Source organism: Macaca thibetana, chromosome 6 (assembly GCF_024542745.1).
Source record: "Macaca thibetana thibetana isolate TM-01 chromosome 6, ASM2454274v1, whole genome shotgun sequence".
Taxonomy (NCBI): Eukaryota; Metazoa; Chordata; class Mammalia; order Primates; family Cercopithecidae; genus Macaca; species Macaca thibetana.
In genome coordinates this window covers 49,971,657-49,984,682 of record NC_065583.1, presented here as the reverse complement: position 1 = coordinate 49,984,682, position 13,026 = coordinate 49,971,657, and the positions used below count along the sequence as shown (strand labels likewise).

General features: G+C 35.8%; 1 protein-coding gene across 3 annotated transcripts in view; it reads right to left on the bottom strand.

The window, feature by feature from the left end:
* Positions 1-13,026, bottom strand: part of FNIP1 (folliculin interacting protein 1) — a 159,202-nt gene that overhangs the window by 56,759 nt on the left and 89,417 nt on the right. For 2 of the 3 annotated variants that reach the window (XM_050792741.1, XM_050792742.1), the window contains exons 7-10: positions 10,768-10,851; positions 9,377-9,448; positions 6,600-6,735; positions 4,267-4,468 (exon numbers count right to left, since the gene is read on the bottom strand). In XM_050792741.1, coding sequence (XP_050648698.1) covers positions 4,267-4,468; positions 6,600-6,735; positions 9,377-9,448; positions 10,768-10,851 — 494 coding nt within the window. The remainder of the gene's footprint in view (positions 1-4,266; positions 4,469-6,599; positions 6,736-9,376; positions 9,449-10,767; positions 10,852-13,026) is intronic. The other variant, XM_050792743.1, reaches the window with a different exon arrangement.

Sequence of the window (13,026 nt, the reverse complement as noted above, 5' to 3'; positions counted from 1 at the left end):
AATCCTGTCTATACTAAAAATATGAAAATTAGCCAGATGTGGTGACACACGCCTGTAATCCCAGCTACGAAGGCGGCTGAGGCATGAGAATCGCTTGAATCCAGGAGTCTGAGGTTGCAGTGAGTCGAGATCATGCCACTGCACTCCAGCCTGGGTGATGGAGTAAGACTGTCTCGGGAGGAAAAAAAAAAAAAAAGGAATATAAAGATTCTACAGTAAGATATCTAAAGATAATAGCAATATTTGCTTTTTTTTTTTAGACAGAGTCCCCCTCTGTTGCCAGGCTGGAGTGCAGTGGTGGTGCAATCTTGGCTCACTGCAACCTCTGCCTCCCGGGTTCAAGTGATTCTCCTGCCTCAGCCTCCCGAGTAGCTGGGACTACAAGTGCATGCCACCATGCCCCGTTTTTGTCTTTTTAGTAGACACGGGGTTTCACCATGTTGGCCAAGATGGTCTTGATCTCTTGACCTCGTGATCTGCTCACCTCGGCCTCCCAAAATGCTGGGGTTATAGGCATGAGCCACCATGCCCAGCCAGTATTTGCTTTCTTAAAATACATTTAGCCAAGGTTGAAAAGCCTTAATCTAGGTAGACAAAAAGGGGATCAGGATTAGGATATGGAGGTCAAAAAGAATTTAATCTTTTATACTTTTTCAAAGAGAATTGAATTCTGTATTCTTTATGTAATTACAAAGTGATTAAATATTGTTTAAAAAACACAATTAAGATGTCAGCCTACTTCAGGCCAGAAATCATGTTCCTGTACACCCGAAAGCTTCAGAGGGTAAAAGTAAAACATACTTCATGTTTCTTCAAACTGTTAAGATACTGGCAATTTATAAAGAAGTGAATATTATTTTGCTAGAATTTAGTAGCGTTCTTCCTTAATCTTATCAGGAATGCTATTTTTCACAAATCTCAAAAGGTAGAAGACTTCAAAATAATTGCCAAGGTGTTCAGAAACAAAATTCATACTTTTATTAAAAAAAAGTTTGAAAACTGGCCCTAGAAGATAACTTCTTTGGATGGTACACTATTCACTATTATTTTCTATTCTTAATAATATTCTATCATTAAGTAACTACTATAGAACTTTAAAAATTAAGTCCCATTCACTTATGTAAAAGCATTCGTTTAATTTTATCTTTCAGCTTTAATAAAAAATGGGATACTACAATTGAACAAATATCCAAACAACTATAAGCATTAACAATGTACATTTTAGGTCGGGGTCCCAACCCCTGGGTCGTGGACCAGTACCCGTCAGTGGCCTGTCAGGAATTGGGTCGAACAAGTGAGTGAGCGAGCATTACTGTCTGATCACTGCCTCCTGTCAGATCAGGGGCAGCATTAGATTCTCATAGGAGTGCATACCCTATTGTGAACTGTGCATGCAAGGGATCTAGGTTGCACGCTCTTATGAGAATCTAATGCCTCTGAAACCATGGCAACTGCCCCCCTCCCCAGCCCTGTCCATGAAAAAATTATCTTCCACAAAACTGGTCCCTGGTTGCCAAAAAGGTTGGGGACTGCTGCTTTAGATTACAGAATTATCAAAGTGTTAAAATATGAAAACACTTGAAAAGTAATCTTTAATGAGTTCTATAATGCCTATTTCAAACTAACTCAAAATGTCAGTTCACCCACAACTTATTACTGTGTGTGATGACTTTGGCCAGACTACAAAATGTGAGAGCAGTCAATTGAAGAAATGTAATCAGTGTCTAACTTAAGAAAAGGTAAATGAAAATGGCCTTTACTCATGTGTTCAATAAAAAAGTACTGCTAATGAACTATTTTTTGACATATTCAATATGAATAACTAACATCTATGTCTTCTCTAGAGGCAGATGATCCTTAGTCACTAATGAGTTATTGAGATACATCCTTTCTAAACCATTCTAACGGGTCTACCCACCTCTCGTCTCTTATTCCAGTCTCTTCAAAACACACTACCAAGTGCTCGTTTCAGCAGCCATATACAAAACACACTGCCAAGTTAATCTCTCCAAAGTATAACTTGCAAACAGCCTTAAAGAAAAAGTCAGAACTCCCTGGCAAGCACTCTACATTCTTTGTCATCAGGTCCTCATTAACTTCGCCAGTTGTACCTCTCACTATTCCTCTTCATACCCTTTCCCCTCCACAGACTGTTGCAAAAAACTCTGGTGATAGCCACTGATTTTATCAGCTCAACTTCTGGGAATCTCCTCTAAAAAATAATCTGGAAAATTCGCCAAGATGTTAACAGTAGGGTAGCAACAATTGTGAAAAAGTAGAAATGGCCTAACAGGGAAACTATTACTTCAATTGAGGAGACCTACTAAAACATATGTGAGAACCATTTACAATAACTTGAGAAATGTGTATGTGACAATGGTGTTTTTTATTTTACTATTTGAGATAGGGACTCATTCTGTTGCTACAGTGCAGAGGCACAATCACAACTCACTACAGCCTTGACCTTCTGAGCTCAAGCGCTCCTCCTGCCTCATCCTCCCTAGTAGCTGAGACTACAGGTGTGCACCCCCATGCCTGGCAAATTTTTAAATTTTTTTTGGTAAAGACAGGGTCTTGCCATGTTGCACAATCTGAGTTTTCTTAAATGAGCATATAATTTGAAAAATGTAGACACAGCACAATCCCCACCAAGTAAAAGTACAATATGTATAGAAAAGGCCTACATAAGATTTTTCAGCAATGAGTTTACTGTGTTCCTTTCAGGAGGCAAGAATGTCAATTTTCTTGCTATTCTGCTATATTCGATTTTCAGAACTTTATGTTCCAAAACATCCTGTACATCCTTCAAAATGCAGTCCAAATGAACTTCTTCCCAATAGGAAGTCATTTCACTTTCCCCCCAATTTCTAAAAAAACTTTTGTTTGTCCTTCCTTTTTAGCTTAGATTCTAATATTTCACAATTTACTTTACATATTTGTATTGTATATACTATCTCAGTAGCAATTGACAAAAGTGATCAATCCTTCCTTGAAATACTTTCTGTATTTGGCTTCCCCAAAAGAATAGTCTTGTTTTTTCTCCTAATTGAACAGCCAATCCTTTTCCTTCTCCTCTGCTGGTTCCTTCTCATCTCGTCAAACTCTTAATGTTAAAATGCACCACAACTCAGGCTTACCATTCTCTGTCCTCTCTTGCCAATCTCAATCAGTTTTATGGCTTTAAATACCATCTATACACTGATGACCTCTCTGGTAAACTCTAGACTTATAAAAACACTTGGATGTCCAGGATGCAAATATAAAAAAACCATCTTCCTTCATCAAATCTGTTTTGCTTGCAGTCTTTCTCACTTCAATGCTGGCAACTTCATCCTTCTAACTGCTTGCTAAAAAAATCTTAGAGTCAACCTTAATTGTTTTTTCTCCGATATGCCAATTCAGTACACCAGCTATTCACACTGGCTATTTATATTTCTTACCAATTCAATCACTAAAGTGGTTTGAGTATTCATCATCTGTCACCTGGATTACTGCAACGGTATGCTAATTGGTCTCACAACATCTACTTTTGCTCCTAGAAATCTATTATCCACCAGCAGTAAGAGTGATCCTCATAAATAATGTCATTCTTCCTCCACTCAAAACCCTCCAATGGTTTCCCATCTTTCATACTTTCGTAAGAATAAATGCTAATGTTCTTACAATGGTATCTTATAAGGCCCTACATGATCTAGTCTCACTTCAACCCAGGCACTTTGGCTTCGTAATGCTGCTTAAGTATCAGGCTTACTCCTGCACTAAGGCCTTTGCCCCTGCCTGGAATATCTTGTTCCAGATGGTTGTAGCTCACTTGCTCCGTATTTCCGGACCACATTCACATGTCCTTTAATAAGGGGCATTCCTGACTAGCCTATAAGTAATCCTTCCTTCCAGGATTCCTTACATACCTTTCTCCATTTTATTTTTCTCCACAGGACTTATTACATACATCTATATTCACATGTTTATTTGTCCCATGAGATCAGAAGTGTTGCTTTTATCTCTTCTCTTTAATTGGTAGAATGGTGTCTACCACATTTTAGGCCCTCAAATATTTATTTACACAACAAATGGATGAATGATCTTACATCTTTTATTAGACAGTAAGCACCTTAAAAAGGGTTCAATCTATTTGCATCCACCAGAGCACTTTATAGGACACATGCACAATGTCTGTTAATTTTTCTGCCAAATGAATAAATATAATGCTTAATCAGGAAAGTAAGATTTTAAAAGAAAAAGATATAAATAAATAACTATGCTTACCTGTTCTATTGCACTCTTTAATTTGTTCATGTGGCTTTCAAAGAGAGGAAAATGTGAAAAAAAGAATTCATTAAATTTGTTATTTTCATCTTCATCTTTGGATAATGAAAAGATTACCCCAATTGCAATCTTCTTTTTCCTCACAATTCCTGGGTTAGGGCCACAGCTTTCATCTGAGAGATTAAAGCTTTCTTCTATAGACCTTAAAAATAAATGTTTTTTTTTTTAATTTACAAAAATAAAAATAATTAAATTCATAATTAAATCTTCTTGCTAATTAAATGTAGGAAAGCTAAGTCTTCTGCTGTTTTATCAAACAAACCTAAAATTTCATACCAATTGTATATCTCTTTAAGAAATCTACTGGCTATTCTTTCAGGTTCACGTTTTTGTAAAAAATTTTACTACAGAGTCAGATTGGGAACATTTTTTGGTCCAATGAGAAGTTACTAAAGAAGTACATAATCCAAATTCATAATCAACCAAAAAGTGGCTAAATTTTAAGATTTATAGATGAGTCTGGTACAATCTTTTCCCTGTTCTAGGACCTTCTGGTCTCTGTTTTTGATTTCAGCAGTAAAGTCAAAGATGAAGGAATAAAGAAAATAAAAAAGAAGAGAAAACAAGAACTTTTAGTATCTACAGTTGTACTTAATGTAGATTTAAAAAATCTTTCAAGAATGAATTACCTTGCCAAAATAAAAACATGAAAAACTGAAATATCAAAACATGTAGTACATAAATCAAAGACCTGAACATAAAACTCTTAGAAGAAAACAAAGGGTAAAGGCATCATGCATCATGACACTGATTTGGCAATGGTTTCTTGGATATAACACAAAAAAGCACAGTCAACAAAGGAAAAAAAAAAACTGGACGACATACAAATTTAACCTTCTGTGCATCAAAAGACGCTATCAATGTAGTAAAAAGGCATCCCACAGAATGTAAAAAAAATTTACAAATCATATACCTGATAAGGGATTAATATCTAAAATATATACAGATTTTCCACACCTCACCAACAAAGCAAAAAAAATACAATTATAATATGGGCAAAGGACTTAAATACACATTTCTCCAAAAAAGATATACAAATAGCCAATAAGAATGTGAAAAGATGCTCAAGTTGGATGTGGTGCCTCATGCTTATAATCCTAGCACTTTGGGAGGCTGAGGCAAGTGGATCACTTGAGACCAGAAGTTCTACTAACCTGGGCAACATGGTGAAACTCCATCTCTACAAAAAAAAAAAAAAATTAGCCAGGCGTGGTGGCAAGCCTGTAGTTCCAGTTATTTGAGAGACTGAGGTGGAAGGATCACCCGAGCCCAGGGAGGTTGAGGCTGCAGTGAGCCGTGATTGTGCCACTGCACTCCAGCCTGGGCAACTCAAAAAGGAAAGAAAAGAAAAGAATAGAAAAGATGTTCAACTTCACTAATTATTAAATACAAATAAAATCCACAATGAGGAACCACTTCAGACCCAGTAAGATGGCTATTATCAAAAAAACAGAAAATAAGTGCTGGTGAAGATATGGAAAAATTGGAACCAATGTGCATTGCTGGTGGGAATGTAAAATGGGACAGTAACCATGGAAAACAGTGTGCAGCATGACAGTTCCTCACAAATTTAAAAACCAAATTACCATATGATCCAGCAATTCCACTTCTAGGTATATAATCAAAAGTACTGAAAACAGGGACTTGAACAGGTATTTGCACACTCATGTTCATAGCAGCATTATTCACAATAGTTAAGAAGTGGAAGCAACCCAAGTGTCCATCAATAGATAAATGGATAAACAAAATGTGGTATGTATGTACAATGGAATGTTATTCAGTCATAAAAAGGAATGAATTTCTGACACATGCTACAACATCGATAAACCTTGAAGACATTATGCTAAATGAAATAAGGCAGACACAAAAGGACAAGCAGTGTATGATTTCATTCATACCTTGTATGAATTCATAAAGACAGAAAATAGAATGGTGGTTACAAGAGGAAGGGAAGGGAGAAATGAGGAGTTATGCTCAATGGATACAGAGTTTCAGCTGGGAAGAGGAAAAAGTTCTGGAGTTGGATGGTGATGATGGTTGCACAACAATATGAAGGTACTTAAACAAATGTCACTGAACTGTACACCTAAAAATGGTTAAAATTATAACTTGTTATGTATAACTTACCACAATTTTTTAAATGTAGTAAATTTTAAAAGTTTTCAGTTTCAAACTTAAAATACACAGAATACAAGTCCAGGCTCTAAAAATCCATATAAAATTGTGTTTAAGGAACTATTCAATCTTGTTCTGTGTTTAAAGTTCCAACTTACCATCTAGGAAATACCCCATTTTCCAAACTTGTTGTTTGGCTGCGTCGCCAACGTCGCTGGTAGCTGCTGGCACAACTTCGGGTAAGTGAGGAGTTTGGGGAAGGAAATGGAGTGATCAGCAAGCTGCTGAGAGATGCTGTTAAGTCAGAAGAACAACAAGTATTAAGTCAATAATGACTAAGCATAATGATAAATTTTTTTTAACAAAATTACGAATAAGTTAAGTTAAACTTGATTTTGCTTCATGAGCCTCTCAAATGTCCATTAAAAGAACACATCCTTCTTGCAGCAAGGTCTCAGATGAGAAAAATCATATATTAACAATGTATCAGCAAAAAACTCTGAGACAATCCCCTTTTGGCATTCCCCTCTAGGGACTCCAGAAGAAAATTATACTTTACAACAAGGCATTATCCCTTTGGCCACTGGACTGACTGTCCCCTAACTTAGCTGAATCCTTTTAGTTCTGAAATTAAAGGAAATCGGATGCTGTTCAAATTTAATGCAGCAGCTGGGTTTTAAGAATAAGCTATTGAAAATAAGTGTTTGAACGGCATTTAAAGAGGTCATTTACAAGTACTCATGGATCATGTGTGCACATGTAGTCAAAGCTACCACTTTTAATTAAGAATCATGACTATACCTACTAAGCTCCAAAAAAAGAACGCTCTCTGGAGCATCTAAGGTGACAAACACATTCCAGCAGACTCCACTCTGTAACGGCTGCAATCCCCTGATCTTGGGGATTATCCCTTCCCAAAACACTTCTCTGAAATCTGTAAGATATGTTTACTGCCTGAGGTGTTAAGAGCTACAACTGCTGATTTTTCATTAGGCTAGGGGATTTTCATTAGGCTTTTCCCCACTGGATTTAGAGAGGGTAAGACTTGCCATTAAGGGCTTACTTTTGTTTGGCAATATTCCAGACTTCTATCTTTTATGATCATAAGGACATACTGAAAATGTATATTCAAAACAGGGAACTATTATCATCACTATTAAAAAGGTACAGGTCAGATGATAAATTATTTTGGACACCGGCACTACAAACTGAGACACTTTCATTACGAAGATCCATTCATTTTAATTCTGACAAATTCAATGACAGAGGATAAAGCTGTATGTGCCATGCAAACATCTAGATCATCAATGAACTCATTCTAAACTACTTTAGAATGCAGATTCTAAATGCAGACCATATTTTATCAATTAGTATTATAAAACCTTATAGTCCAAGATTGGGTATGTACAACTAAATCTGGGTGTGACTTCAGTGAAAAATAAAATGCTGTCCTAAGTCTAGAAAAAATATATTTCACTGCGTTCTAATATTAAAAATAACCCTATTAGAAAAAGAAGAAGGCATACATTAACTTAAATGGCATATATTAATCCAATAACTTGAAGCAGCCTAACAGATCAGTCTAGCCAGACACTTCAATTTATAAAGAATATAACTATAAATAAATTAATTTATCGTCTCTCGAATCTTAAATAATGAGAATTAAATTCCTGCCAGGGAAGACTAAATCTCTAGATTATATAGAAGCAAAGGGTATTAAAAGAAATATACTCTAGATTCTTTAAAACAAAAATAAGAAACTCAATTAGAAAAGAAAGATGAGATTACTTGAAAAACACAAGCCATTATTATTAGAGTAGTGGTTGGCAACCCTAGCTATCCATTAGAATCAAGTGTTAGGTTTTGCATTTGTTTTGTTTCTCAAATACAGATGCCTAGAGATGCCTTCTCTAGGTTACATGAGAGTCTTTGAAAGTAGAGTTCAGGCACTTGAATTTTTTTTAAAACTTTTCCTTGTTATTCTATCTAACACACACCTAGGGATTCCAATATATGGCAAGTTTATATTTTTCATTTATACTCAAAACTGAATCATAGAACAATTTCGACAGTAGAGCCATTTAATGTAACAACACATGCAATCACATTGAATTAAGTTTCTTATATCTAACAGTAATTCAAGCCTAAAATTACTCCTCCTTTTACTTATGCCCCAACACACACTTTTCTTTTTAGCTAAAATGACTTTTTTCTGAGCTTTTGTCTGGATAACTGCTATTTATTTCTCCAAATACAACTCAATCATCATTCTTCTGTAAAGCTTTGTTGGTATCCCTGCCCCTTGCCCAAGCTAAGTGTAGTGCTCTTTCTCTGAAGCTTTTTGCACAGGCCTATCACTAAATGCATCACACAATGAACTATGACAGATGATTTTCCTAATTTTTCTCCCAGTAGACTCCATACTTCTGTGTCCCTTAAAGGTAGACTCTGGGCTTTAATTTTTTAAATGTCTACCATGTTTCAATAAATGTTTGCTAGACCTACAAATTTTGGAAGAGTCCATATTTGAAAAAAAAAAGTATAATACTGATTCAAAATGCCTATGCTTTTCTGGGCAAGAGACAATATGACAATTTAAACTTTAGTTAGCAGCAAGCAAATATAAGCAACTGTGGTTTTTTTTACTACGGTTTCTAACCAGTTTTCTGACCAATGTTTTTCTTCTTATACTCACTAAGCTTCAACCAGTGTACTTTACTCTGGCTTTAGTTCACCCTGGCTTTATTCTACTCAGCACACTTAAAAGTAAACATGAAAAATGTTAAATTTACAAGACTTTGCTCTGGTCTTTCCACAGTTCTCTTGTAAGGCTAATATCAATATGAACAAATTTGATAATAAAGGGAGGGACAAAAAAGAAAATTAATGCCAACAGCAATCTCATAAAAAACTGAATACAAGAACCTGACATTACCAGACCGTGCTATGCCACTGTCTCTGTCCTCATTGAGCTCTCTTCCAGGCATGTCCATTGGGTTGCTGTGAACTATAAATAAAGATGAAACTGTCAGTTACAAAATATATTGCTATTCAGGTGGATGAACAGCTCCTTTTAAATAGCAAACAAAATCATGCTCATCTCATTGCATTCCCTTATTTTTTCGATAGCATGACACCAACCCAACACCAAGAGCTATTACTCAGTTGAACAAGCTTTGAGAGCTCTGTGAAGATTTGATACACAGTATGAGAATCTAAAACATAATACCTAAAGAAGCAAGGAGTGACTAAAAGTCATATTTTAGAAGCATATTCAATGACAGATAATTACAATATACTATTAAATGAAAAAAAAGCAAGCTACTGAACAGTATGAGCACTTGCTGGGACCAAGTGGTGGGTATATCATAGTTTACTGTACTGTTTCTGCCTATAACAATGTATGTTTCAAAATTCTCTATAATAAATTGAGAAATTTGTTTTGAGAAATTTGTTTGAATAGTATGATCCCAATTGTGTTTAAAAAACAAAAAAGCAGGTATTTCTGGCTGATAAAACAGCTAATACATATTTTTGCCTTTTAAAAATGTTTTCCAAGTTTTCTGTAAATATGTATTTGCTATATCTAATATTTATAGGGAAAGAAAATATTATTCAAAACAAGAAGGGCTAAATTGATACCAATTTGAGCACAATGAAGAGTAAACATGTTCACATTCTAATAATTTCCACTAAAAGTTTACAATGTTAGGTAATCTGCTAAAACGTGTGAAATAAGGTATATGATTAGAATCCTGGATATATACACATGAACACACTATACAATCATCAACTTGATTATGTAAGCAAATATAGTCATGTATGCTTTTTACAGAGCATTACAGTGGTGCTTGTTCATCTAAATCTTAGCTCCAAGAAAAATTGTTCTTATGGAATAGTGTAGATCAGAAATTTTACAATAATAACAAGAGAGGATAATTTTCTGCAATTGGTGAACTATGGTACAAAAGCTACTCAGCCATGGAAACAAGACAGTGTCACATTAAAAATTCCAAGTGGTATCATAAGAAATAAAGTTCATACTAAGTTTTGGTTTCAGATTCTAAAGTTAAAATTATTATGCCACAAGAGAAATGGCAAACCAAAATTTCATAAAAATGTCAATTCTACTGATAACTCAGTGTCTGGAAACTTTAAGAACATGTTCAGTAGAAAGGAATTAAGTTCTTATACTTCCTAAAGCAATGTTTTCTTAACCACAACCTCACCAATTGCATTCATCTACTGTCTTGTTTCCACAGCTTAACTACAGAGTCTAGCCGTTGGGGCACACCAACTAGTCTACCCACACAGCACATCGCAAACCTGCAAAGAAAGAGGCGCTCCTGATCAGGCGGAGCGGACCCTGCTCAGAGAATGCCCGCCTGGGGCTGCAGAACTGTGAAAGACCTACATGGCAAAAACGTAAAATACACATGAAAGAGGACTGTTAGAGAAGCCACAATGCGTCAGGGAAAAAAGGTGAGCTAAGGCAGCACAAGAGCAGACCAACAAATATGGATGGAAACTTTTAAACTAAGTAAGAATTCAAGCTGTCTTCCCATTTTTGAAACAGGATGATGTTTCTTTAGTCATGATTTATATCAAACAACAACTTCATGTATTTTTACTAATAAATCTATATGTAATAAAAACAAGCTTCTGCTATATAAAGTAAAAATTATTTTAAATGTTCAATCCTTTCTAATGTAAAACAGTATTTTTAAAGATTTGAAAAAGTATGATAATGTTATTTATCTAAACTGATATTTGCCAAATAAATTTATTTTTTTAAAGTTGTTTTAAGATTACAGTATGTGCCTACAACTGAAGTGAGGAGAAAACCACCTAAGCACTTGGCACACAGCATACAATAGGGTGCAAAACCAGCAAAGAGATCTTACTGACATTAAAAATTGGTTTTTCTAACCCAGTGACAAGTTACAAAGTAATGGAAGAAACCAAGGTTACTAAACCAGGAGTCAGTCACTGTGGAAGGAGGAACACAAATGACACTCATCCGGGACCAGACTCCCAGCTGTTCAAGAGAAGTAGCTGCCACATGCATCATCAAGAAAAGGTTAATTGCAGTCTGAAGACCCAAGAAGGGCATTATGGCCTGAAAGCAAGCAGCTGGGTTACCTGTTAGCTATGCTTCATAAAAATAGTCTAAACAGCCATGAAGGACATTTATCTAGGATAGAATAGGGGGCTTTCTGTTTTAAAAAGTGACAATTACATTTTTCTTCTTTCCTTTTTTGAAACAGGATTTTGCTCTGTCATGTAGGCTGGAATGCAATGGCATAATCGTAGCTCACTGCAAGTTCTAACTCCTGAGCTACAGTGATCTTCCCTCCTCAACCCTCCCCATGAGCCAGGTGCATGTCACCAGGCCCAGCTAATTTTGAAAACTTTTTAGTAGAGACAAAGTCTTGCTACATTGCCCAAGCTGATCTCCAATTCCTGGGCTCAAGTGATCCTCCTGCTCTGGCCTCCTAAAGTGTTGAAATTACAGGCATGAGCCACTGTGTCCAGCCAACTGTAGTTTTCAAATTGCTAACAGATACTATTTTTCTGTAGCAATAACTTCTATAATTATAGCACATGTATAGCAATCCTTCATGTCTCAATGATCAGCTCTTTAATTCGTCCTAGCTTTCTTTCCCTAGTTACTTCAAAAATTATTTACTTCTTTAAACTCCTTCCCTACCTCTTCTTCTCAGCATAAAACTTTTGCTTCCTAGAGTATGCACATGCATATATGCACATACACACAGTAGAATTAACCAGATTGGAACCCTTTTTTTCCTATCATCCTGCTTCAAAACTTACTCTCTCACCCATCCTTGCCTCCTTCCTGCCTAAGCAGTCATGTTATTCAAGTCTTACAACGTGCTAGGGACTTATTAAAAAATCCTAAGTTCCTCCCTCCCTTCCAAAGTTAACTCTAAGTCAGCTAGGACCCCAATCCCCCATTCTTCTTCAAAAACCTCCTTCTATCAATTATTACTTCTAGGCTTTAATTTCATGCTCCTTATAACTTCCTTTTTCTGTCAACACTTAAACATAGTCAAGTCTCTTCCACCACCCTCCATATATCTAATCCTACAGCAATTCAGCAGTTCTCAAAATGTCATCCAAGCACCCGTGGGGTCCCCAAAACTTTCAGGGGGTCTCTGAAGTTCTCCATTTTCCAACTACACATCTGTGTGAGACAGATTTTCTTGATACACTTCAATGAAAATAACATATCACAAAAGACTGAATACAGAGGCAGATACGAGAATTTAGCTGTATCCTCATCCAAAAATTAAGGAGACTTATAAAAATGTAAAACAATGCCACTCTTCTTACTAATTTTTTGGAAGCCTGTAATAACATGAAAGGGAGTATTGGTGTAATTTTTCAAGGATTTACTAAATATTCTTCAATTTTTTGTTGTAATTTCTAATAATTTATCGATAGTTGTAATCCACATAAACAAAAGTTCTCTGCAGTCCTCGATAATTTCTGCGTGTGTAAAGGGCTCCCAAAACCAAAAAGTTTGAGAATCACTGCTTGCATCTTGGACAAGTCCAAACTCTG